Consider the following 26,572-nt stretch of genomic DNA (forward strand, 5'->3'; position numbering starts at 1 on the left):
TATTTATAAATTCCCAAATGCCGTGTTTGTCTCATGCACAATACGAAAGATAGTCTCCATCTTAAGTCTTGGTTCGGATAATCAAATACACCTTTAACATGTCCAGAAGCAAGTAGAAATAGCATATAGATTAAATAAAAGGTTAACTTTAATAAAGAGTATGTCAGTTGTTCGTATACAGTAGTGGCCCTCCTCTCAAAGGGCTTTTGCCTTTTACTTCACCTTGATGTTCGAGCTGAACTGTGCACAATGATGTACATGCAGCGTTTGACACAAGAAGGCTGTTTTCACATTCACCTGCTGAAGGAGGAAAGATTCTCTAAATCACTCGTCCGGACACACAGCGTGCCTGCACATTTATACAAGGACTTTTGGAAAGATATCCACTTGATTTGTCTTAATTTGGAACAGATAAAGCCTCGTTAGCTTCAGGTTAACCAACAGGTGGCAGTAATACGCCGCGATGAGCAGCAATGTGCCAGCAGAGGCAGGGAAGAAGACGACTAGAGCTCGTGGAGGTAACCATAAGTCTTCAAATGAACACAAAAAAAAAAAAAAGGGCCTTGCAAATGTTGTATGAGTAAGGAAATTTAATGAACACGTCTGTTACAGCTCAAGGATGTACACAACACATTATATAGTAAGCACAGCCGAATGCCTCAGGTCACAGCAAGTCCAATACATTTTGTTGTGTTATTGTACCACCAATATTAATTTGACTGATGCTAGTAGATATCAGAAGCATTCACATTTTATGTTAATCATAAATATTACCCAGTTCTGTATGCATCTGCACGGCAGTCAAAACCGCACCTACAATGAGAACAGACACCAAGTATTTGAAAAAACGATTTTAATCTGATTGAATCTCTTCACACACAAAAAGACGTCATTCAGTGGACGTCCATCAGAAAATGGACTGACAGACAAAAGTCGGCCTTTATTAGAGAAGGCACTTTTTCTATTTCCGCTTCTAATCAGTTCCTGTTGGATGGCTTACTCTCGGAGGTTCTGACTAGTTTCAGTGGCGTGAGTACATCACTTGTACTTGTAGAATCCTTCTCCTGTCTTTTTGCCGAATTTGCCCTCCGCAACCAACTTGTTCAGCAACTCACTCTGGGCGAAGGAGGGGTTCTCTGGATTCGCTGCAGACCAATCTAAAGATAGGCAGTAGCAAAAACAAGTTAAGTGTTCGACATTTAACACATCAGTTCATTTGAACGAGCTTTGTTTCTCCTTTGCAGCGGTTTTATATTATCACAGGCCGTCACACTTTTAAATTCAATTCATATCCTGTGGTGGAGGAAGTATCCTTTAATTATGTAAAAGTACTAATACCAAACTGTAAAAATACTCTAAACTCTACCCTGCATACAAATGTTAATTAAGTAAACAGTTGCAAGTATAAATCAGGAAAATGTATTGAGGGTTATTTTAAGTAAAAGTACTCGATGCTTATAATTGGCCGTGTGACTGTTGTATTGTACAAGTACTGTACTTAAATATATCAGGGTATTTTTACTCCTGGATTAATGGAAAACAGGAGTTGACTGAGGTGGAGCTTATTTTTAAAATACTTTGTATAAGACTGCAACTAATTATTTTTATTGTGGATCAATCTGCTGATCATTTCCTCCATTAAGCGATTGGTTTGTAAAAGTTCTGTGTGAAAACAGTGTGAATCATTAAACTAAGCCGCAAATTTGTGAGGCAGGAACTTGAATTAAAACTGTTTTCAAAATAGTTATCAATTAGCTGTACTTGTACATTTTAATGGCAAAAAAAAATCTGGATTGGTAAAGTAACTAAAGATGTCGTCCAGTATTTCCTTCCGACATGTTTTTGGGTCGTAGTAGTAAGAGGCGTGAAAAGAAAGGCGTCAAGTAAAGAACAAGTACCTCAAATTTGTACTCAAGTACAGTACCTGAGTAAATGAACTTAGTAACAATCCACCACCACCGGTTATAGCATACTTATATTCCCCACATAGTTTTACTCACAATCCATGATGAACTTCATCGTGTCTAGTCCTACATAGTCTGCGAGCTCAAGGGGTCCCATGGGATAACCACAACCGAGTTTCATGGCAATATCAATGTCCTCTTTGGATGCATGACCTGAGGAGAGAACAGAAAAACAAAACCGTAACCATACAAAGATACGATATCAATCAAAAACTACAAGATTATACTAAAGGATACTGTATTTGAAACTCAATATTTAATGCTGTTTGAAACCCAGCGAAGCGAGGATATTTTCACATCCAACTCTGTGATTTGAGGGCTTATTGTGATCAAACCGGAGCAGATTGTTGAAACAGTGGAAAGACAAACCAAGACAGTTTGAGGTTTTTACTTTGTGTTTGTTCATTTTGAATGAAGTGTGTTAAAGTGTGGTAAAAGGAGAGAAACTTGTATTTAAAAGATGTATGGTTGTATTTAAAAAGGAGAATGAGTTGACCTTTCTTCTTATTTTTCTTCATTGCATCATGAGTAACAATACACAAGCTTTACTATTGACATAACACACAGGTGCACATGCAGGTATACATACCTCTCTCATACATTCGGACGGCCTCTATGATGTAGGGAAGAAGTAGGCGGTTTACAATGAATCCTGGCGTGTCCTGAACAAAGAGACGTCGGAGGCTGCTGAGTGGGCCGTTAAGAGACGACAGCTACGATGACGTCAGACAGAAAATCTTACCTTGCAGGACACGGGAGTTTTTCCCAGTATTTTGCTGAAGTTCAGGAGACAATCCAGAGTCTCTTGGCTTGTTGCTGAGATTCCAATGACCTGTGAAAGATTAACACTTAAGCAGATTTGATTCTAATTAATTGTTACCAGCAATATAAAAGTGTCTCTGACCTGGGATTTGAACAGGCCAACATCCGGTTCCCAAGCTAGATCCCACGGACTGAGCTACTGGCACCCCAGCTGATTGTGGTAGCTTTACATTTACCACACAGACATGAGCGTGAAATAAAAGTAATTTCCTCTAGTTAAGTGTCGGTAAGAAAGTGAATAAGCACATTTTTCAAAATGCAGAGGCGGATGGCCAATAGAGGGAGGCGGTGTTGCGCCTCCATCAGCTGACAAGTAGTTTAAAGTCACCTAAATAAATTAATTTTAAATATTTGAAACACAAATATTTTAAATTACTTCAACAATTGAATATGTTAACTGTAAAACAATATGTATTCTGATTCCTAACAGGTGCCCTCACAGCCATGTAGCGTAAACTAATTCAACACTAGCTTCCTCTTGATCCCGCCTACATCAAAGTTAAAAAAAAAAAAATCAAACCCCTCAACCCGTTTGTATTTCTCACACAATCAATAATTGTAGTTTATGATTAGAGGTTTTAAATAAGGTCTAATATTTTTTTATCAATAGGAGGGAGACACATTGCAGCAGTTTGAACTCAAGACTTAATTCGACTTCTTTCAAGCCCCGTAAGACACAACTACATGTAGCAATTAGCATAATATGAGCCGTTACCAGCCCCACCGGCCCAGTCTACGACGTGGTGACTGGAGCGGCCAATAGCAAGATGACTTGAAGGCTAAACTGTTGGCTGTTGCTACTTTCTTTTATAGACTATTGCATTGCTGCAACTACGACAAAATCGGTAGGCCTTTAAGCATTAAGCAGAAAAGAAGAATACAACAACCAAATCAAGACTATATTTATATTACTGTATCTTAATGAAAAATGGGACTTAACGTTTAAAAACAAACTTAATTCAAGATCTGTTTTGTTCTCTAGCGGATCCTTCTGCCTGTTGAGAAAAGTGAGAAAGATTAAGCCTAACTGAGCTGCTGGATGGATGGCGTTTACTTTTCTGATTCAGTTGTCTCTGAGTATTTGAATTAAAATAAAACTCCTCTACAGTGAAAGTCAAAGCTTACTGCAAAAAGGAAGATGACAATATTCTGTGTGAGCAGGAGTCCTCAAGGCCTGCAGCCTCATCCAGGTAAAACATCTTTAACAGCCACTCACTTTCTGCATTTGTGTTTTCAGAGTACACTTTACTGTGCCGGTGTACTCTTAAGAAAATTACTTGTTTGGACATACTGTATTAATTTCTGTTTAATAACTAATAAAAGGATGCATATCTATGTGTAAATGATCTTCTCTTTCATCCCTCTGAACCCTTTTTAGAAACCCCATTCTGTAGGAAGATAACTGCGGGGTCATACCTCTACCAGCTTCATCACAGGGACTGGGTTGAAGAAGTGAAGGCCGGCAAATCTATCCAGCCTGTTGGTGGAGCTGGCGATGTCCGTGATGGACAGGGAGGATGTGTTGCTGGCAAAGATGGTGTGTCTAAAAAAAAAAAAAAGCGTGCAGAAAAAACAGATGCATACATAAAACATAATATAGACAGCAGTTAATAATAAAACTTCAGAACTTTCCATTTCATTCTCCTTCACTAAAGCCACCGAATGTACCGTGCCAACTTCCGTCTCCGATCAAAACTTGGTCTTAGATTTAGAAATGAACATTAACAGTATTGAGCTTCTAATTTAACCGATACAGCTAAAAAAAAAATGTCACAGAAACAGAACGACGCTCACGCTGGTGCCAGCTTGTCAAGCCCACCGAAGAGATCCTGCTTGATTATTAGATTTTCCACGATGGCCTCCACCACGAGATCCGAGGCCTGAACTACAGATGCAGCATCTGTCGAGGTTGACACGTTCTGCAGGGCTTTCTGGATGAACTCTTGACCCGCCTGAAACAACATCAATTCATCACATTTCACTCTTACTTTGGTGTTTATTTGTTGGTGTTGGTCTGGGGATCTACCGTCTCACCTCTGGCTTGTCAGCAAACTTCTTCTTGACCACTCTTTTGAGGTTCCCTTCAATTCCTTTGACGGCCTTTTTAAGGACTTCGTCATTTGTGTCCACGAGCGTCACCGAGTGACCAGTTGATGCAGCAATCTTTCAGAAAGAAATTAGGTCAAAATAACTAGAAACACAGCCGTCAATGTCAGTGATGATGTGTGGGCAAAATTAAGATACTGTGTATATTGTGTAGTATACAATATTATGTACTTGAGACACAGCTCAAATTCTCCAGTTTCTATGGCGAGCGACACCATGTGGCCAAATGTGCATCCTGCAGTTCATCAGAGTTGAGTCTTATCTCGTTATGTCACTCCACAAGGTGACAACTGTGTTTTAATGGATGACAACCAAGCTATTTCACAACACAACTTCCTCAAGGGATCAATGTGTGGTTGTACTGTGGAGACAAGACACTCCATTCACTCTCAACGAAATATAATCCAACGACAGGCTTTTATTTTGAAAGAATGATATGATATGTCACATTTTGCAGGTTGGACAACTTGCAAGCGACACAAAGGTGCTTTGTTGAAATAAACTGGTTTGGTTTGGCAAATGTACGTCTGCGCAACCGCCCCCACCTCCGCTAAAGAGCAGCTGCTCCACTAACTGTAATGAAGCTACTTTGCTAGCTACATGGCTAAACATTTGGTTGCTTACCTGTGCAATTCCCGCACCCATCTGCCCACTTCCGATGACCGTCACATGTTTAATAACGACATTCCTCACAGCCGAGGACGACAAACCTCTGCAGATCTGGTGAGTGAAGAACGCCATGATGTGTGTGATCGGTGTCAGCCTGCTGCGGGACGATCAGATCAGACCGGGCACACTGAAGAAGTAGGAGGAAGGTCGGGCGGTCACGTGATCACGTCGCACAACGACCTTTCACACAGATACAGTATAAAAACTCCCAAATTAAACATGTACACAAATAGTTCCTTAAAAGTGTTGCATGTCAAAAACCCCTGGACAGGAATTCTACACGAATATTCAGATTCTGCAATACACAATGTAAAAATACTTGTAATCTTGTCTGTTAACTTAAAATGTGCCGACTGTCTGTTCAAGGTGAAGCATTCTAATATAACGCATGAACAGTAATGCATCATATTTCAATTGTATTTTGTCAGCTGGTCTAGAAAGTCTCATCTTGCAGTCTCTTCTCCAGCTTTGAGATATATGGATATGTGTTTTTGTTACAATCATAATTCACTTCCCTCCACCTGATTGTAACTCTTCACTAAACACCTCATAAAAAGTGCCAAAACAACACTAAGCCCTGGGCTGTGCGTTTCTCATCAACTCTTTTCTTATTTTTCAAAATGACAATGACAAAATGATCATAATTTGAGATCAGTTTGTTCTTTCAGATTGGAATTATGATATTGAAGTTCTGTTTGTTTCTATAACAAAGTTTCTAGCATTGAGACAATTTTTCCTTCTACTGTTTGGCTAAAAAGATGTCCTTATGTTTTTCACAGGGCTACAACACAATCATTATAAAATGTCAACAATTGTACACAAAAACGTTATTGAACACAATATATATTCATGATACATTGAGGTAAGCATTATTAAGATAAACTCTTTATTGACACATTGCCAACAATTCATCACATCCGTAAGGAAAATATATTTTAAAAGTCTTTCTTATCCTAATGCCCTAATAACACGTGTGCTAATTTCTCAGTGGCATGAATCATAAAACTGATTGTAGACCTTAATTATAACTTAATTATCAAGTAAATATATTTATACATTAAACATTCAATGGTTCTCACTTCCTAAATGAGAGGATTAAAAGCTGCTTTGGATCATAGCATTGTAGAGATGAACAGATGATATGCAGCCATAAAGAAGCTACATTCCAATCAGAACACACTTTTTTTTCTCCATTATGCACAGATTATATCGTCTCTCTACGAGACCTTTACCCACATTGCGGTTGGTAAAGGTTTTTGATTTGGAGAAAATCTGCTGGAACAGAACATTCCAGCGTTTCATCTCCGAGGGCTCACACACACGCCGTACGGGCAGGGAGCCAGCGTCAGGCCGAATCGTCCGGTCAGCGTAGGAGGAGGCGCTCCCTCTGGAAGTCGGAATTTAAAGGCCTGCAGTAAGCTGGTAACCGTCAGGAACAGCTCCATCTTCGCCAGCTGTTCACCCATGCACACCCTGCGACCTGGAAGATACATTATTAGCGCATTGGGGCATGGACAATTAAGACGCATTGATAGATGGGTGATACGGCCAATACGAGTAAGGAACGGCATACCGATCCCGAATGGGATGAAGCACTCCTTCCTGAGCAACTTTCCCTCCTCGTCTAAGAAGCGTGCTGGGTTGAAAGTGTCTGGCTCGTCCCATACTGTGGGATCTCTATGGACAGACCACAGGTTGGGCACAATAACTGTTCCTTTCGGAATAGTGTAGCCTCTGAACTCTGGACGGGAAAAAATTACGACAAATCAACAAAATTCAGCTCAGTAGATCTTTATCATCCCTGAGATACAATCATTATCTGAGACTCTGAAACCTGAAAAGTTGATCATTGACATAAATACTTCACCTGTTGTCTCGGAGGCCATGTGAGGAATAGCCAGAGGAACCGCAACAGTCAGTCTCTGCACCTCCATGATGGTGGCTTCAGTAATAGGCAAACTTCCCTTGTCAGTCAAAGACAGGGTGTGCCGTGTGCCCACCACTCCATCGATCTCTGCCTGGACCTTGTCTGAAATCAAATATGAGGGAAAAACATTATGCACGTCATTGTTGGATGATTAAAGAAGTCCTCATCTCGGCAAACGAGTGCGAAATAAGTGTGGCTTTGGGCCAGTTCAAATCATTTCAAAGTGCTAGAAAGCGGTCGTCAGACGGACGCTTTGATGCGCTGATGGATGTCGTGCAAGAGTTGCAGAAGTGGTTAAATGCATAATCAACATTCTGTTGTCCTTAAACCAGGAAGTGTTCCGAGCTGTGGGTTTCCCCAGCAGATGTCCAAATCTGTGATTTGTATCCTCCTAAAAACACTTCACATTCAGTTCTGCAACATAAAACATTTGTCTGAAAAGGACTGTTGCTACTTGTACCTTGGATATCAGGGTGTAGCACCATGTAGAGCATGATCCACAACACTGAATTCGCGGTGGTGTCGGTGCCAGCGATGAAGAGATCTCCTATTATATAAAAGAGATACTCTTCTGTGAAGCTGCTGTTCTCCTCTCCAGCAGCTCGCTGGGCCAACATCTCCATCAAGTACATGTCTACGAGATCCCTCGGGTGGGCAGGATCTAATGTTTCCCGATGCTTTGCGATGATCCCCTTCAGGAACGCCGTGATGTCTCCCTCCACCTGACGCAGCTCCTTGAACACCCCAAAGGGCAAGTAGTACAGCAGTGGGACGACGTTGATGAGGACCGCGGGGCTGCTCACGCAGATCTCCAGCCCACGATCCATCAGGTCCAGCAGCTTGCGGAACTCGCGGTCCTCGTGGTGGAAACGCTGTCCCAGGATCAGCGAGCAGATGACGTTTGACACGGCGTTGCTGATCAGCGGGGCCAGGTCCACGCCGCTGGAGCCCGACCTCTCACTCAGCTGCAGCAGCTCCGATTTGACGGTCGCCAGGCCTTGCTGGATGCAAGGCTCCAAGCTCAATTTCCCCAGGCCAAAGTTTCGGAGTGTGCTGTGGCAAAACTTGCGCTGCTTTCTCCACACTGGCCCGTAAGGTGCAAAGACTATCCCTGAAGTTCAGAAAAGGGGGGGGGGGGGAGATGATACATTTTGTCAGTTTCATTAAACTGTAACATACCCATAAATACCCAGTTGCAATTGTCAGCAGGCTACTTCTACTACCACTAATAAACTAGTATCACTACTGTCAATACAACCATTATTCTCATTACACTCCATTACTCCAGCTAGGTGTATCGCATACATTAGAAACTGAGTTGTTGATGTTTACTTAACATGGAGATAAGGCTGAGGATCAGTTGCTTACCTTTGCGTTTGGTCATGATGGTGACAGAAGGGATATCTGGTCTGTCGGAGAACACCTCGGGATGGTTTGAAAGTGCATCCTTGACCACCTCGTAGCCATTCAGCACCACCATCAGCTGACTCCCTACAAAGATGCTGTAGATGTTACCATACACCTGAGCTTGTTCCGTTAAAACAATCATGGCGCTCTTGTCGGCGCTGTCTGATTTATGCCCAAACGTCTTCCGGATGAAAGAGGGGACGAGGAAGAAGCCGAAGTTGCCGACTACCGGCCACGGCTTCGGACCTGGTGGGATATTTGCGAGGTCCCGTCCTTTGTGATGTGCATAAACCAAACCCAACACGAGCAGGAACACTAGGCAAGCTGCCATGTCGACTTGTGACAGCGCAGCGCCGCTCAGACGCTCCAGCCATGATAGAGAAGCCATGGCGTCAAAGTGAAATGCAGCGGACTGACAACACTATCCCATGTTTAGGAGTATCCTCAAAGACCGCGTTAAAACAACAACATGCCAACTAGGTTAGGTGAAAGTAGTATTTAAAAGCGTCGCTCGTGCGCTTCCTGTGATGTTGTGAAACAGCGAGAAATGTTGGACCGTTATTGGCTTCTTATTGGCTGACAGCGTTGTGACCTGTTGTGATTGGTGCACTTCCACAGTGACGACAACAGATGTATCAGCCAATGATAGGCAACGCAGGTTTATTTACGCAGACACAGGTTAGATAAATAAAAGTGAATGCAATGTATTTATATTAAAGAAGATCAAAAAGATTCAGGTAGGAAAAATATAAATAAAATGGTTAAATATCAAAATATAAGTGCAAATCAAACTTTAGACTGCAGTTTCAGTTGCAATGCAAAACATTCTATTTAGACAATTATAATGAAAGGATTAACTAACTATATATATAAATATATAATATCTTTGTTTCATGTGTTGACAGTTTTGGACATGATTCATTTCTATCTCTGCCTATGAAAATAGAAAAATAGATCAAATTAAATCAGTCTTGCCTGTTTCTCTTGGCTTTCAATCACCACCAGATCTGCCTTAATTTGTTTGCAGTGATCGCGGCTTACCTCCCAATTCCTCCATTGGGAGTAATATTCAGATGTTGAAAACATGTAACAGTTTGACTGGAACAGCACCCAGCCATCCAGGCAAGCTTTACACACTGTTCAACAAGAACGAGACAACTAAATCATAATCGTTTTCTATTACAGATAACATTTATATATATATATATATATATATATATATATATACATTCTGCAGGTGGCCTCGGTAACATAAACTTATTTTCAGTTGATAATAAAAACATATGAATGTTATATTCCATTTCTGCTAATAGATCCCCTGAAGGCCACACACTGACCCTATAATGTGCATGTTGCATTTTACTGCTGTAGATGTTTGAATGTGTGCTAATAACTCCTATACTGTTGGGCAGTTTAATCTACAGCAATGCATCATATTCCATCAAAATCATCATGTTTGTAGCGGCGCTGTCCTGTGAGAAGCATGTATCTCTAAAAAGTCAACTTTTCATGAACTCATAAAAACAGCCCTGTTTTCAGCTTTGTGATGATAATTTTCCAGCTGATCCAAGAGGCTTTTTGGATAGTTTATTTAGTTTAAGAAGTGGTAGAATTTCCTCTATTCATAAAAGATGCTTCAATTAATCACAAACATTTTAATTCAAAACCACCAAATTTGGAGATAATTGGTTTTCACTAGACAGGAAGCGGATGTAAAATTGTAATCTGAAATGTAACTAAAGCTGTCAGAGTGAGTGATATTGTAAAGTTACAATATTTGCCTCGTAAAGGCTCAAGTGAAGTATAAATACTTTGACTTTGTATAAAGTACAGTACTTGAGTAAATGTACTTCCATTGCTGACAAAAAGTACACAATGTTTTCACCTTTCTGTGGGCAGTGTGTATTCACTGGGAAGTTGTCATATTCCAGGATGACTCCGACGGTCCAGTTGAGCCCGTCTCTCTCTCTGGTCAGCTCTTCTGTCTGTCTCTCTAAGTTGGTCTTTTCTGTCCACAGCTGCAGATTCTGTGCTGTTAAGTTGATGTTTTCTCTGTGCTGCTCTGACATGACTGTGCTGACTGCAGTTGGGGGAAGAAACCGTTACTGTTGCACTTACTTTTAATATCAAACTGCCTTGAAAGTCCTGGACAACAGGTAGACGGGCAAAAGTCAATTCTATAACTGACTGGTAGCCATGTGCAGAGACCTGAGAATCTGTGTAATGTGTTCAGCTTTCTTAGTCTTTGTGAGAACTGCTAAAGCTGCTTTAATGCTTTCTCGGACAGACCTGAGAAAAGACCATTACAGTCTCACCTATTTGACACAAAAGCATGAATTAGTTTTTCTAAATCTGGTTTACACATGTATCCTCACAGTCCTGCTGTATTTTAAAGCTGATAATAGACAAACTTTGTTATTGACTTGATATATGTTTAAAATGAGATATGAATCAATAATAGCTGAGTATCATCTGCAATGTATGATTTGTATGATTCTGCCGATAGCTTTAAAAAGCAGAGGTCCAAGGAAGGAGCCATTAGTAATTCCACATGTCATCCTAGTTAGCAGAGTCTGTGTTTAAATCAAAATAATTCATAACTTTACCAGTTTGTTGATGTTGTCTGAGAAAAATGATTGTTTAGCACATGGATGAAACTCTTTGGTAGATGTCATGATGAATCTAGAGTTAGTTTTTCACCATTCATGCTCAGCTTTTCGGCACTCTCTTTTCTGGATTTAGACAGCTGCAGCATTTCTCCGTGACGCTTTTTGTGTGCCAGGAATATTTGAACCCTGTACGGTGCAACAACATACATGGCATTCAGGATCCATGAGTTTGAGGACTGAGCTGGGAACAAATAGATGGTTTCCACAAACATTGCATTCGAATTCTCAGGGATATATTGTTTTCTGAAAGTTTCTGATCTAACGTGGATGTCAGGGATAATGTACATGGAAGAGGAGATGATCAAGCCATGCGACATGTAAGGCCATGATAAACGACATGACATAAAGCCTACAAAGTAAGTGACATGGTATGAAAGGAGTTATTTAACAAAATGATCTCTTGTGACTTGATGAATCTTCCAAGGTTGAAGAGATCCATTAAATATATATTTAAGTTGTCTAAAACATGCAGTTGCAGTATACAGCATAATGATGACTTCATTCATTAAATCAAAAAACACACTGAAGCCTTAGTATAGTTCAACTTTAATACATTACAATGTTTAGACTACAGCTGTGGATATACACACTTAAGGCTACTAAAATGAATACAAAATGAATAATAATAATAATAATAATAAAATGAAAAAACTAAAATATATCAAGACTCATGGCAGTTGTGGTACACCTACTGACCTTTAACACACTAAGGCACCTTGTGACTTGAGGACATTGTTATCATATTGAGGTAAACCCCGTCAACACACGCAGTATGAAAAAGTTACAGTAGCATATCCAAAATCAAGTCTTGCAAACCTGTAACAAACCTGCCAGTCTGTTGCAACAAATTGTTCGTAGAAGCTGAGTGACAAAAACAATGAGGACTTTGCAGGAGTTTATCTCATAAATAAATTACATCTACAAAGAACACACATAGACGAGATGATTATCCTTCATTTTTGCAGAGATATTTCTTTCATAGCTATGCATTTGGTATCACTATGTTGCGGTTCATGGACAGGGGGGCATCGGGGTCATATCATTCCTCTCGTGTGCTCTGTACTATGGAGTACTTCTTGCAGGGGTTCTTAAGGCAGGCTGGAGGCCAGGTGATGGGCCAACTGTAAGAGCACGGCACCGAGGTTTGGACGTTCCTCTCCATCAAGTTGAACAGTGGGTTCCACCAGGTGTTGGTGAGGTAGTTGTTCAGCGAGCATTTCAGAGTCTGTCAAGAAAGAAAAAAGTTATCCTTTAGAACAGGCATGTCCAAAGTCCGGCCCGCGGGCCAATCACGGCCCGAGGTCAGATTTTATATGGCCCGCACCTTCTGTCTTAAAATGCATTATTTATGGCCCGCCAGCACAGTCAAAACGGAATGAATAAATCATACAAATTCAACATGCAATTCCTCTTTCTACCTCATGGTGGCAGAACCACTCTGTAACTGTCTGGCTGTTTGAAATTGGCTCTGACCCTTGACCTGTCATGTTACGGCAAGTAAAAAAAAAGGAAAGTCGATAACGAGGGCCGCCGCTTCCAGGAGAGGTGGAGGTCGCAATATTTTTTTCACCGAAAACCGAAACAATTGTGTCTGCCTAATTTGCCATGAGACTGTTGCCTTGTTTAAGGAATATAATGTAAAGAGACACTACGAGACCAAACATGCTAATGCTACAACAAGCTATCAGAGAGCGACCGTGCTAGAAAAGTGAAACAACTCCAAGATAACTTGGCCACACAGCAGCGGTCCTTTTCACATGAAAACATCATCAAAGTAAGCTACCAAGTGGCCATGCTAACTGCTAAACATGACAAACATGACAAAGTTTATCAAAGAATGTGTTACGAAAATAGCAGAAAACATTTGCCCCGAGAAGAAGACCGAGTTTGCTAATGTTTGCCTGGCTCGTAACACTGAAGAGCTATCATCAGATACTAAGAGACAACTTGATTTTTTTCGTTAGCCTGTTTCATGTGTGTTGAACTTAAATGTGAGACAACTTTTCATTACCCTCACTAAGTCACATTTAAGATTTGAGTCTTGAGGTGAGAATATTGATCAGTTTCTATGTAATTAGCTTTTAGATGGCTTGTTCTTTGTGTTATCTGACTTTCAAGATGTGAAAGAAAGGCAGAATAGTTGTTGAGATTTGTTCACACATGAATGCTTACATTTGGTTACATTGCTATTTGCTGTCATTGAAAATAAAATGATTAAATAACAATGTATGTATAGGCTACTTGTATTGTTTAAAATAATGTCAGCAGGGACTGTTGGCCCTTGGGCATTTTCACATTATCAAATCTGGCCCTCTTTGAATAACTTCTTTACATTCTAATAGAATGTAAAGAAGTTACATTGTATCAGAATGTAACTTCTTTACATTCTAATAGAATGTAAATAAGCTACAGTGTATAGAATGCTTCTATTGAAGTTATTCCTTTTTTAAAATGTTTTAGACGAGTCACTAATCACTGTAAAATAGTGATTATAGCTGATTTAACTTACAGACATGAGATTGATCTTCTCATGTCACTCTTTATACAATGATATAAATTCATCCCCGTTTTATCTACAAGGCTACTTGTATTGTTTAAAATAATGTCAGCAGGGACTGTTGGCATCTTCACATTATCAAATCTGGCCCTCTTTGAAAAAAAGTTTGGACACCCCTGCTTTAGAATAACGTCAGTAATAACAGGAAAACATTTTGTTTACATAACGTCCATACAAGAGATGTAGCTTAAAGTGCTGCTGATGAACAGACCAAACACATTTTTTTGGTCCTAATGTGACTTGTTTAAATGATTTAAAAGTTGCTTTTGGTGCGATTGCATGTCTCATAGCCATGTTGCAAGAATGAAGCATTTGGACCTTTTGTTTTTATGGTTGTCTAAGTGGCCTAGGAGAGTAAAAGTTACACCAAGAACATCTCATCCTTTTTACCAATATCAAAGAATAGGTTCACATATTCTTTTAGTATGTCTTAAAACAATACTATACAGTGCATCCGGAAAGTATTCACAGCGCTTCACTTTTTCCACATTTTGTTATGTTACAGCCTTATTCCAAAATGGATTAAATTCATTATTTCCCTCAACATTCTATACACAACAACCCATAATGACAAAGTGAAAACTGTTTTTTGCAAATCTATTAAAAATAAAGAACGAAAACATAACATGTACATAAGTATTCACAGCCTTTGCCATGACACTCAAAATTTAGCTCAGGTGCATCCTGTTTCCACTGATCATCCTTGAGATGTTTCTACAACTTGATTGGAGTCCACTTGTGCTAAATTCAGTTGATTGGACATGATTGAGAAAGGCACACACCTGTCTATATAAGGTACCACAGTTGACAGTGCATATCAGAGCATAAACCAAGCCATGAAGTCCAAGGAATTATCTGTAGACCTCCGAGACAGAATTGTATCGAGGCACAGATCTGGCGAAGGGTACAGAAAAATTTCTGCAGCATTGAAAGTCCCAATGAGCACAGTGGCCTCCATCATCCGGAAATGGAAGAAGTTTGGAACCACCAGGACTCTTCCTAGAGTTGGCCGCCCAGCCAGACTGAGCGATCGGGGGAGAAGGGCCTCAGTCAGGGAGGTGACCAGGAACCCGATGGTCACTCTGACAGAGCTCCAGTGTTCTATGAAGAGAGGAGAACCTTCCAGAAGGACAACCATCTCTGCAGCACTCCACAAATCAGGCCTGTTTGGTAGAGTGGCCAGACGGAAGCCACTCCTCAGTAAAAAGCACATGACAGCCCGCCTGGAGTTTGCAAAAAGGCACCTGAAGGACTCTCAGACCATGAGAAACAAAATTCTCTGGTCTGATGAAACAAACAAACATTGAACTCTTTGGCCTGAATCCCAATCGTCATGTCTGGAGGAAACCAGGCACTGCTCATCACCTGGCCAATACCATCCCTACAGTGAAGCATGGTGGTGGCAGCATCATGCTGTGGGGATGTTTTTCCAGCGGGAGGAACTGGGAGACGAGTCAGGATTGAGGGAAAGATGAATGCAGCAATGTACAGAGACATCCTCGATGAAAACATGCTCCAGAGCGCTCTGGACCTCAGACTGGGGCGACGGTTCATCTTCCAACAGGACAACAACCCGAAGCACACAGCCAAGATAACAAAGGAGTGGCTTCGGGACAACTCTGTGAATGTCCTTGACTGGCCCAGCCAGAGCCCTGACTTGAACCCGATTGAACATCTCTGGAGAGATCTGAAAATGGCTGTGCACCGACGCTCCCCATCCAACCTGATGGAACTTGAGAGGTTCTGCAAAGAAGAATGGGAGAAACTGCCCAGAAATAGGTGTGCCAAGCTTGTGGAATCATACCCAAGAAGACTTGAGGCTGTAATTGCTGCCAAAGGTGCTTCAACAAAGTATTGAGCAAAGGCTGTGAATACTTATGTACATGTTATGTTTTCGTTCTTTATTTTTAATAGATTTGCAAAAATTTGCAAAAAACAGTTTTCACTTTGTCATTATGGGTTGTTGTGTATAGAATGTTGAGGAAAATAATGAATTTAATCCATTTTGGAATAAGGCTGTAACATAACAAAATGTGGAAAAAGTGAAGCGCTGTGAATACTTTCCGGATGCACTGTACCTGTGTGTGTATGTCATTTGTATGTAATTGTCTATCTGGACCCTGAGTCTGAAATAAAGTTTATTGATCTATCAATCTAATACTCACATGCCAATGTACAATAGAGACGGGTGACAAAATTACAGTCTAAAGTTTATCCAAAATGAATATGAAGCTTCAGTGCTTAAGTGCCTCTTGCCGTTTGTTCATTACTTTATCCAACAGTTACGTGATTAGGATTTTCATTAGAATGCTGCTCTCTCTGCCTATTTCTGTCTTTTTCTTTGTATTCTTTTGTTTTTTCTAATGCTACCTACTACTGTAGAAACCAGTTCATCTGTATGTTGCAACTGCAAATTACATTAAATCCATATTCATTTACAACATACATAGATGCATGAAAACTAAAATAATCTGAATAGAGGAACTGAAAAACTAAATAATATTTTCAATGAAGTCAGCAGCCACGTTGTGATTTATGTGTGTTTAACCATATGATTTAAATATCCCTTGAAAAAAGGATTTTGCTTGGTACCACCCCATCAACTGTCTATTCTTTGGCCAGTAGAGGGGGTAAGTCACCGTGTTTAGAATACTGACTGACTGAAATGATATCCAGTTCTGACACTCGGGTTAAAAATAGACTTGTACTTACTCTAAATATATAATTACATGTAATAGATAGACCATTTCATCAAAACAAAAACTGTAATACTTTACTGTGCTGACATGGAACTCTTAGCTGGTACACTTGAGGTAAACTCTGTGAACCAGATACAGCCATTTGTCACCAGACTGACAGTAAAGTCCTCCATTCATAATGATTCATGTGTAACAAGGTTCAATGAGAGGAGAACCATCAGCTCTGAAAGCTCTCTTTTTTTCCCCTCTCTTACACTCCAACACACACACACACAAGCAGCCACCCAGTGTAAAGCTGTGTTCAGACCTGTAAGTTGGCCATGGTGTGGTACCACCAGAACAGGCGGGAGGTGATGAAATAGGCCACGACCACATCCACACTGTAGTGCTCATGTGCCACCAAGATGCACACCACACCCACGGCGCTCAGCAGCCAGCATATCAGATGGTACCACCAAAACGACCGTGGCGAGTCTTTAGAGAGAGGGAAGGAAAGACAAGAGTGTTGGACATATTTATGACAACATACATTTGTGGTCTGCTCTTCCATATTTTAACTGTTTAAAGGCAGTCAAGCATTTCAGTGCAATGTGGCAACACACAGACAAGCAGCGCTACAGCAAGGAACATGGTTATAAGGAGAATTTAGAACAACCTCTGCTTGTAATATCTCATCCTCACAGCATATTTGTGCACATTATCCACATGACATATCTTGAGATATCTGTTGCCAAACTTTGAATATTTGAGTGTTTAAAGGGGACATATGGACATTTACAGTTTCAATATGTGTATTTTGGGTTTCTACTAAAAAACGTTTACATGCTTTAATCTTTTTAAAAAACTAATTTTTTTCTCATACTGTCTGTCCGAAAATACCTCTACCACCCTCTGTCTGAAACTCTTCGTTTCAGCGCATTTCAACGACTTCCGATCTAAATGCGTCCCAGTGCATCTGCAGTATAAAGTAACCAACTGTTAATTAACAATTAGAGAATCCTCCTGAAAAACGAATTTAAGACATTTCAAGGATCTGCGGGAACCCTGTTAAAAGAGACAGGAGTAGATGAGTAGTACCGCATGCTCACAGAGCACAAATCAACTGAATGGAAATGGCTGCTAGTTGCAGTAAGTTTCAGAACACAAACACTGCATTATACACTACATGGAGTTAAAAATTAGGTAATTCACGTCAGCACGCCATGGCTGCTGTGACGTCAGGCGTGTTTATGTTGGCAAACTTGGTTTCCAACTTGGAACTCTGACTTGAATGGCCGTTCCTTTGCCGTGTCACGTTTCGGAGGACCATTTTTTGAGTACGATGGATTGCAGCATAAACTGGGAACACAGCTGGAATGTTTAAGTTTAAAACTGAGAAATGGTTTATATATTTCTAAACTTATGATAACCCAATCGTATACAAATCCGGATGGCTCGATTAAAGGCACAGTTTCTGAATACTGTGTGTATAACTCCATGGATTAAGCATTTTGATACTTTTACAGTAATTATATAGCCCTTAGACCTGCTTTATAATAAAAAGACATGGAAATCTCACGTTCTACAACATGGGACAGAGAAGCAATAACAGTGGCAACACATGCAGCTATTTCATCCTAATTGTTCGTAGATAGTCAACGTGTGGCTGTATGATGAAATACTGTGGGCTACATGGGATGAGAATGGAAACAGACAATGTAATTTATATATTATTCATGGGAAATTCTCATAAATTATTTAAAACAAAGCAAACAAATAAGTGATGCTTTGAGTACTCACATTCCTTGATGAATAGGTAGGTGAGGGTGAGCATCACAGTGTGTCCACTGTAGAGGAAGTCTCCACACAAGAGGTGGGAGTTTGTAATGGACAGACCTCCACCGGAAATCAGCTGCAGAATTCGCTGGATTTTTGCCTGTGAGTCTCCGTGAAGCTGATCGAGAACAGGAAGTAAACAAAGAGAAGCAGAAAAACACTGGATCAGCAGAAACATTGCAAGATTGCAACTAATAATTATTTTCATTATCGATTAATCAGCCACGAAACTTTTTTTTAGAGTTAATAATAATAAACTAATACAAAATTTCAGAAAAAAGAGAAAAATATCCATCACAACTTTCCAGAGCACAACAAATTATAATTGCTTGTCTTTTCTGATCCAACACTTCAAAAGTATAAAAAAAAAAAAAAAAAAAAAAAGATTGCATTTTTGCTTGATAAAATACTTCATGGCAATTACTGCACCTTAACAAGAAATAGTCTGACAGAAAACCACCTGTCAAACCGCACAGGGACGGAGCCAGACTCGCTGTTTCCAAACTGTACGCTCTGCTAAGCTATCCAGCTGCTGGATGTAGCTCTATATTAACCGTATAGACATGACAGTGCTATCAATCTTCCCATCTAACTCTTAGCAAGAAAGCGAATACGTGTATTTCCCAAATTGAAATTTGTTTCAACTCTAATCAACATAATTGGAATTGACAGGGATGAGAAACATGGAGTCGGCATGAAGAGTAATTAAAGAAAGTAAAACAAAGTATAGTATTGTAACAGTATCATCAACTACACATGATCGAATCTTGTGCTTCTGCTGCTGGAATTACTGTGGATAACTGTGGATAACTCACTTCTCACAAGTAGCTGAAGGCTTTCATACGCTGTCCAAAACATTTCAAATTCTCGAGAACAAAACAACTCCTGAACTGTCGAACCTCTGATCCTTTTGTACAACACAAACCATCAAACAACAGCTCGGAGCAGATGTTTTTGATGAAACACTGATGCACCTCCAGTATTGTTGATGACCTGAGGCGGTAAAAAGTCAAAATGGCTTTTTTATAGCTGCCTCTCTTGTGTTGCTGTGCAAAATGAGTCCCAGAGGGTGCACGAGAGTACACGGTTGAGCAACGACAGCTGATGCCCGCTCTGATGTTTACATGCTTCTCACCTTAGGAGCACAAGTCATATGCATGCCAGGCACAGGCAGGGTGGTGATGTACATGGTGACACAGCGGTACAAGTACAGGGTGCCAATGAGGAAGAAGAACCGCCTGCTTGCTATTGATCTGCAAATAGAGAGTATAAGAGCCACAACGGAGTGAGTGCAGATATATTGTGTATTTTTATGTCAAACATCTACTTAAATCTACTAAATTCCGGAGACTATCTTGTGCAGTGTGACGATGACTCCGAGGGCTCCTGCTCAGCAAGTCAAATTGATTGTTATTAACCAGACCACATATTGACAATGACACTAACAATTCCAGCTGTTACAGTGTTAAATATGTCATTGGTCATTTTGCTGGCATTGCTCTATGCCCATTTTACTGTCAAATTTTTGTTTCTATATCTTTACAGCCAAATGGACTAAATGTGGAAGAGATTGATGTCAAATTAAACATTTTCAGCAACAGCTAAACTTCAGTGGTCTGGTTATGGTGCCGGCTAAAGATCAAAGACTACTTTCTAAACTATTCATGTTGAACATACAGGGAAACCCCCAATGCAGAAAAGACAAATGCAGCCTCAATGTGATGCATTTCCTGAGTAACGGGAAGAGACGTAAAGAGCATTGATACGTTACAACACCTAACCACAAAACAGTTAACTATTTCTTTGGGCAAATAAACACTGTAGCCTACTGTGTATAACCTTTCCTGCAGCCATACATTAAAAGGCGAACCTGGTGTTATTCTGTATTTTATTATATTTTTTAAACAATCATGAGTTTTTAATAGTTTTTGGACAACAATGAAGGACTATGGCACATAGAACAATAAGCTATAAGACTGTTGCTGACCAGACAATACTTATTATTAGGATCAGTTCATTGTTTGTTTTGGTCTTTGGTCCCCAGACCTACACCTTGTACAATATATAGTACCAAAGGTTCTTACCTGTATCTGAAGAAGAACAACTGGATCATCCAAATGACCAGCAGCACCATGCCGTTGACCTCTGTCACCGTAAATGCCCATTTGACCCTGTCAATATAGTCAAAAAACTTATCAGGAAGAGGCGGGCTGCTTTCTTTCGGCGGCACCCTCTCGTGGACAATGGTGATGACGACTGTCGTCAGGACCAAGTTAAAGCCAGCATAAAAGAAGGCCAGCGCTGTCTTCCACCACTCCATGGGCAGACGATTGACCTTGGACTCTGGCACGGAAATCTTGACATAGTCATTATGCCTCCCTATGCCTTTCCGAAAGCCCCTCTTTGTATCCTCTCCACCAGGCGTGTGGACAGGACAGTTTTTACCGTTGCTGGGCGCGGCACCATCCTCCATTCCTGGGTTCAGATTATCGGTGGCTCTCGCATCCACAAGCTCCTGTGACGCCATTGGTGCCTGCACTGTCCATCCACAGGCACCGCTCCACTGGGTTGAGGCTTATTAGCTGCAATGAGAGAAAACTAACGGTTTAAAAACTGACAAACTCTTCGGTTTGGAAAGCACAAGCACGCTCTTGTCATTTGAACAAGATGGAAGGTAAGCAGGTACTCCTTGTTGCAATGATGTCAAATCAAACTGATGAGAAACAGGGAGGAGATGAACTCTGGTTTACTTTTGTTTCCCTCTTCCTTATCCTAGGGATTAGCAAAGCTTTTATTGATGCACAGTTCTTGATTCCACGGGCTGAAATGTCCATTTTAGACTGGAAAAATATTTTGGAGTTTATAGCAGCCAACTATACCAATGTGGTTGTATGAGTTAACATTGTGTGTTACATTTTCCTTCCCCTGGACATTCACCAGAACCACTGTGACAGTTTTCTGTTTGGAGGTTGAGTCAGACTTTTATTTTGGGCCTTTCCAAGTCTTTCCGCCACACTGCTTTCATTTTCAGACTTTATCCTCAACAAGCAGCTGCTATCGTCACTTCAGCAGTTTTCATGGTCAATCATCGTCAGTTGCATGCTCATTATAAAAGTGTTAAGCTATATGAATGCTAAACTAACTAAAACTAAATTAAACTAAACTTGTTGACATTAAAAGTGTATTATTGACCTTAGAAACAGTAGTTTACAAAACAATCTCACCATCACCATGTTCAATTCAGCTGTTCTGGAGCTTTTGATCGCATTGCGCCATGTGTCTATTTTTTTATGCACATCTCAAGGACTACTTGCCCAGGGTGGCTTAAAAGTCCATGACAACAAGGCAAACTCCATCTGCTGAGGAAGCCAGTGTGATTCGATTCAAAGCTCCAGCTACTAAATGGACCTAGTGGTGAGGCTGTTATGTCCACAATAATATGGTGGATTGTTGGGAGCCAGAGTTAAATGTATTTTAATGACACTCAGAAGACAAAGTTGGAGACGTGCTACTACAATGTTTGTTGTTGAGCTCTTCTCAGTTAATGACCTGAGAGAGCACTACAGCAATGACCATTTTCCTTCTTTCATGTCTAAAAGCCTTCTAGTCCCTTTAACAGCTCCGTTAATGGATTTGAGGATTATGCTATCAGCCCTGAAATGCATCACAATAAATGTCATCTGGGATACATACAGAATGGTATGTTTACCTGGAGGCAAACCTGGCACTGGGAAAAAAGAGGAGATAAATACGGTGAGAGAGCCGCTGAAAGTATCAGTTTCCTAAGAATCAATTTTTGGGAAAATATTATTACAGCGGAGAAAGGATTATTGTAGGATGCCCTCTGACTAACCCACCGCAGATTCAACCTCTGTTGTGCAACTGATGGCTGGCTACAGAACATGAAGTCTGACAGACTTTGAGGGAATTAAAGGGGTCATAAAGTATATAAATGAGACTAAGACGGCAAATAAGATCAACAAGAGCAGACAAACAATATGAGCCAATTACAATGCCATGTCCCTTCTGTTATTAGTGAGATTATGTTGCTATGTGGTTGATTATACTGTAAGTTGTGAACCTATACGTCAAGAACATTTATGTTTTCATGTAGTCACTTTGTTTCTGATGTACCAAAGTGTGTCCAATTGTTTTTTGGAATATACCTTTTTTTTTTTTTACTTCTCTAAATAACCAGCTCAGTTAAAAAATAATTTCAAGATGTCTGTTCTCAAGATAAACATCAGAGAGACCGACTGTGGTGACAGTGTCATCTAGAAACAAATCCTGCTGCTGCTCCATAGACTGTGATTAATGAGACACTGTGACAGCGCATGACATCAGCGACTCACAGTGGTGTTGATGCTGGGTGTAGTGAGGGGTGCAACACGCGGCAGTAGTGAGGGTGGCAGTAGCTCAGTCTGTGGGGGCTTGGCTTGGAAACCGGATGATTGACCAAGTCCCTGCAACAGACCAGTTCGCCTCGTCACAGCTAGGGTACCCTTGGGCAAGGCACAAAACGCGCAAACTACTTCCTGGGCATTGTACAGTAACTGCCCACTGCTAATATGGATTAAATGCAGAGGCTATGTTTCACTATGTGCTGTGTGACAATAAAACTTGATTTACATTAACTCCAGACGGCTTCAAGTAGAGAGGGCAAAGAAACACCGCTGTTACGTCTGACATGAAGTTTTTTAAGGTTTGGGAAATGTTAGGAAAGTAAAACTACTTAGTTTATGGTTAGGGAAATATTACTGTCAGCGTTAAGAAAAGAAAACGACGTGATTAAATATGAACAGTCCCAACTCAAGATTGCATTATGTTGAAAGTTCCAGAAAAAGCTAGTAAGCAGACTTTTGAGTTGGGATGCTTTTGTCGAAATACTCTTTTCAAAGTCTTTCAAAGGTTAAGGTTACAAAAAGATTGTGGTCATAGTTAACAATAGAAGTGGAGATATAAAGCAGTTATTATTCACACAGCTACATGAGGTCACTTGTAAGGAAAACAAAAGGATATTTTAAGTTGTTTTGAGTATTTCATTCATTTTAAAATGTCATATTTTGACTGGAGAGGGTAGTTTCTCACAGTCTGTATGTTCTGATTTTTATCTTATAGGGCATAGTTGTTGTAATTATTGACTTTACTGTCTAAAATTGTTGGAGAGGCACAATACTTTGTGTGTTTTTCTTTTGAACAACCTGCAATAGTTTATGTTGTCATGTATTGTCATACTCTGTGACAGATCAGTGTGGTAGTCAATATTTGTATTTTCCAGTGTTCACTGTGAGGCTGCACTACTGTACATGGGAGATCAGTGTCTCAGACCAGTTTTCCACCAGTCCTCTCCTCCCCAGTGTACGTACACTGTGTTTTCCCACCAGCCGGAGCACCCAGCACTCTAAAAGGATGGGTGGTGATGGAAAACTGGCAGAAAAACCTATTCCACGTGGTCACAGGCCATAATGGATAACTTGGCTGCTTCCACTCGCACAAGCTATTTCAAGAAAAGCCACCCAGTTGCCTTGAAGACTGTATTTTACTCCAGGGGAAGCAAGGCTTTGACTCCATTTCGGGACCTTCATAATAACATGCTACTATTGCTGTCCACTCATTTTCTTCTTTACATCATGTGGATTGTCTTCATCAAAGGGAGGGTTAAAACACACCAGAGGTGGCCCAGCCCCTTTAGGCACTACAGAGAGGAGTGGACTCCATATGTTATAAAATGCAATGGCTGTAAATCAAGCATGGAAACGGCATGTTCAGCAGAACATCATGTTTGTGTTTTAGTTTTGTTTTACCACATTTTGTTTCAGTTCAGAAACAGATTGTCAGAATGTTTGTGAATGGCTTTGTGATAAAAATAAATGTCTTTGTGCTTTGTGAGACATGCTTTTTAAAAATAGCTCTCAGTCATATAATTGGTGGAGGAAGTTCAGATTATTTACTTCAGTAATAGTCTACTTATAAAAGGTACAGTTAAACAGAATGTTCTTAAAGTCAAAAAGGTGAAAAAATTCTTTATGCATAAAAATCATCGTGTTATATCATTATGTATCATATAATTAGATTGTTGATACTGATGCACTAATGTCTCTGTTGTAGCTGGTTCAGGTGGAGTAAATTCTAACAGTAAATTAGTTTAATATAAGACAATGCATCATATTATATATACTCATCATATGTTTTTTACCTAAACTCTTAACCTCCACATTATAGCTGTCAACTAAATGTACTGCAGTAAGTAGTACAATGTTTCCCTCCAAAATGTAGCGTAACAGTAGTATAAAGTAGCATGGAATGAAAATAAGTAAAGTACAAGTATGCCAAAGTTGAGTAAATGTCCTTAGTTTCTACCACTGATTAGTAGTAGTAGTAGATGGTTACAGTAGTAGAAAGTATGCTTAGTTGACATCATAGTAGCAGTAACTAACAATACTGCATATTCATTCACCAGGAAACAAATAAAGTGAACTACAGAGAGCAGATGTTTGAAACCTTTCGTAATACCAGAATGATATTCACTTGCTGTACTGGATACCATGACTATAACACTAGTTGACTGTGTTGCGTAAATCAAAACACACAAATGCACATTCTGTGCTGACAGAAATAATAAATGTTGTTTAGTTTCTAAAAAGATATCCACTTTTATAGCATACAAGCCAATATGGTCACACTGAGCATGGAGCCACCCTTATGTCTCTGGTTGCCTTAACCACATGCAGGGTAGATTCTGGCAGTAATGCCAGGGTCAGGACTGGGTGTCTCCCATGCATCCCAGTTATTACAGGACAGCAGTCTCTCACATGTGGTGTGTGCAGCACAGCTGGATTTGAAGTTTACTTTTGGGGTGTAGCACAGTGGCCCCACAGACAGTGTTAAACACCATGTTCCATATGAGGCTACTGGGTGGGGCAACAAATCAGTGCAAATCCTGTAATTAAGCACTCTCATTTTCAGTCAAAGCTCTTGCTATTAGAAACTGACAACTGAATTATTAAATTGGGATTAAAGCAGAGAAAGCAAGCATACACAGTCTGTGTGCTGGGTACATACTGTACAATTCAGAAATAATGTTAGGCTTATCTGACAACTTGTCTGTTAGTCTCTGTATGTCACGTGATGCTACTGATTAATACCCTGATAAATGCTGTGTGTAACTGACATCAGCATACCATAAACACGTAGTCTCCCAGCTCATGTCTATTGATCCACCAAATAAAACTTTTTGTGTGAATGTATGCCTCGAGTCTTACACTGCAAAGGAGAATTCAGAGATCTATGTCTCCTATAATTCATATTCACAGTGTATTTCTCTATCTCTAAGCAAGACTGATAAAAAAAGTTGAATGTCAGGAGCATTAAAACCAATCCGGCTGTAGGCTACCATCCTGTTAAAGATCCATACATCAATGCCGCAATTAAAGACATGAAACCCAACACATACCGACGAGAAGATAAAGATCTGTGTTTCGATACACATGTTGCACAGTGTATAGCATCCTACCTGCTTTGCTCGGGCCTCCTAGCGCCTCTTCCTGTAGTTGCAGTTCCTTGAATCTCTAATGCTGCTTGGTCGCCGCTCAGGCTGGACTGCTACATTGCACGACGGTGCTGCTCGCTTTTGAGGGAGTGCTCCTCCCCGAAGCCCCACATATGATCAGATCCATCCAGCCTCTGTGCACCCAGCTTCCAGCCTCGCATCCCCTTTAATTCAGAGTAACTGTCCTGTAATCAGCGCAGGCATCGCCCTGTAACTGCACGTAGAACAGGTCTGCGAAACTAGCATCTTAAAGCAGTTAGGAGTAGCAGCACGATGTTTTAATAATAGATTACAATTCTATTTTTACTATTTAATAATGTAAGCGTAAGATAAAATGCAATTATAAATCCATTACAATGTATTCCTTGCTTATTTGGTTATGAGTCAT

General features: G+C 40.3%; 3 protein-coding genes across 4 annotated transcripts; all 3 read right to left on the bottom strand.

Moving 5' to 3' along the window:
- Window positions 1–572: 572 nt before the first annotated feature.
- On the bottom strand, window positions 573–5,713 carry hadh (hydroxyacyl-CoA dehydrogenase). The gene is made up of 8 exons (XM_031862997.1): window positions 5,517–5,713; window positions 4,821–4,949; window positions 4,581–4,738; window positions 4,203–4,329; window positions 2,707–2,796; window positions 2,554–2,626; window positions 2,001–2,117; window positions 573–1,157 (listed from the first exon to the last, which is right to left on the bottom strand). Exons 1-8 carry the CDS (start codon window positions 5,631–5,633, stop codon window positions 1,039–1,041), a joined length of 930 nt encoding a protein of 309 aa, XP_031718857.1. The 5' UTR covers window positions 5,634–5,713; the 3' UTR covers window positions 573–1,038.
- A 717-nt stretch (window positions 5,714–6,430) lies between these two features.
- Window positions 6,431–9,447, bottom strand: cyp2u1 (cytochrome P450, family 2, subfamily U, polypeptide 1). Its single transcript, XM_031863315.1, has 5 exons — window positions 8,857–9,447; window positions 7,949–8,599; window positions 7,429–7,590; window positions 7,135–7,302; window positions 6,431–7,041 (listed from the first exon to the last, which is right to left on the bottom strand). The coding sequence occupies exons 1-5, from the start codon at window positions 9,281–9,283 to the stop codon at window positions 6,860–6,862; spliced, it is 1,590 nt and encodes a 529-aa protein (XP_031719175.1). The 5' UTR covers window positions 9,284–9,447; the 3' UTR covers window positions 6,431–6,859.
- A 2,651-nt stretch (window positions 9,448–12,098) lies between these two features.
- sgms2a (sphingomyelin synthase 2a) lies at window positions 12,099–26,571 on the bottom strand. Of its 2 annotated transcripts, XM_031863367.1 has the most exons (6): window positions 26,149–26,571; window positions 20,720–21,217; window positions 19,771–19,888; window positions 18,600–18,753; window positions 17,128–17,294; window positions 12,099–12,789 (listed from the first exon to the last, which is right to left on the bottom strand). In XM_031863367.1, the coding sequence occupies exons 2-6, from the start codon at window positions 21,160–21,162 to the stop codon at window positions 12,604–12,606; spliced, it is 1,068 nt and encodes a 355-aa protein (XP_031719227.1). In that variant the 5' UTR covers window positions 21,163–21,217; window positions 26,149–26,571; the 3' UTR covers window positions 12,099–12,603. The 2 variants fall into 2 exon arrangements, with proteins under 2 accessions (XP_031719227.1, XP_031719228.1); XM_031863368.1 differs by having other exon boundaries at window positions 20,720–26,571.
- Between the last annotated feature and the right edge of the window lies 1 nt (window position 26,572).

Source organism: Anarrhichthys ocellatus, unplaced genomic scaffold (assembly GCF_004355925.1).
Source record: "Anarrhichthys ocellatus isolate YVR2014 unplaced genomic scaffold, GSC_Weel_1.0 scaffold28, whole genome shotgun sequence".
Lineage (NCBI taxonomy): Eukaryota > Metazoa > Chordata > Actinopteri > Perciformes > Anarhichadidae > Anarrhichthys > Anarrhichthys ocellatus.

What these genes read in the sequence shown, in the direction of transcription:
- hadh (XM_031862997.1), bottom strand. Translation starts at nt 5,633, where the DNA reads ATGGCGTTCTTCACTCACCAGATCTGCAGAGGTTTGTCGTCCTCGGCT. An exon ending in CTGTGATGAAGCTGGTAGAG is followed by an intron (nt 2,797 to 4,202) that starts GTATGACCCCGC and finishes AATCTTTCACAG; the next exon opens with GTCATTGGAATCTCAGCAAC. An exon ending in AAACTCCCGTGTCCTGCAAG is followed by an intron (nt 2,627 to 2,706) that starts GTAAGATTTTCT and finishes CTCTTTGTTCAG; the next exon opens with GACACGCCAGGATTCATTGT.
- cyp2u1 (XM_031863315.1), bottom strand. Translation starts at nt 9,283, where the DNA reads ATGGCTTCTCTATCATGGCTGGAGCGTCTGAGCGGCGCTGCGCTGTCA. An exon ending in CATCATGACCAAACGCAAAG is followed by an intron (nt 8,600 to 8,856) that starts GTAAGCAACTGA and finishes TCTGAACTTCAG; the next exon opens with GGATAGTCTTTGCACCTTAC. An exon ending in CATGGCCTCCGAGACAACAG is followed by an intron (nt 7,303 to 7,428) that starts GTGAAGTATTTA and finishes TTTCCCGTCCAG; the next exon opens with AGTTCAGAGGCTACACTATT.
- sgms2a (XM_031863367.1), bottom strand. Translation starts at nt 21,162, where the DNA reads ATGGCGTCACAGGAGCTTGTGGATGCGAGAGCCACCGATAATCTGAAC. An exon ending in TTGTTCTTCTTCAGATACAG is followed by an intron (nt 19,889 to 20,719) that starts GTAAGAACCTTT and finishes CTCTATTTGCAG; the next exon opens with ATCAATAGCAAGCAGGCGGT. An exon ending in ACACCATGGCCAACTTACAG is followed by an intron (nt 12,790 to 17,127) that starts GTCTGAACACAG and finishes CTTTCTTGACAG; the next exon opens with ACTCTGAAATGCTCGCTGAA.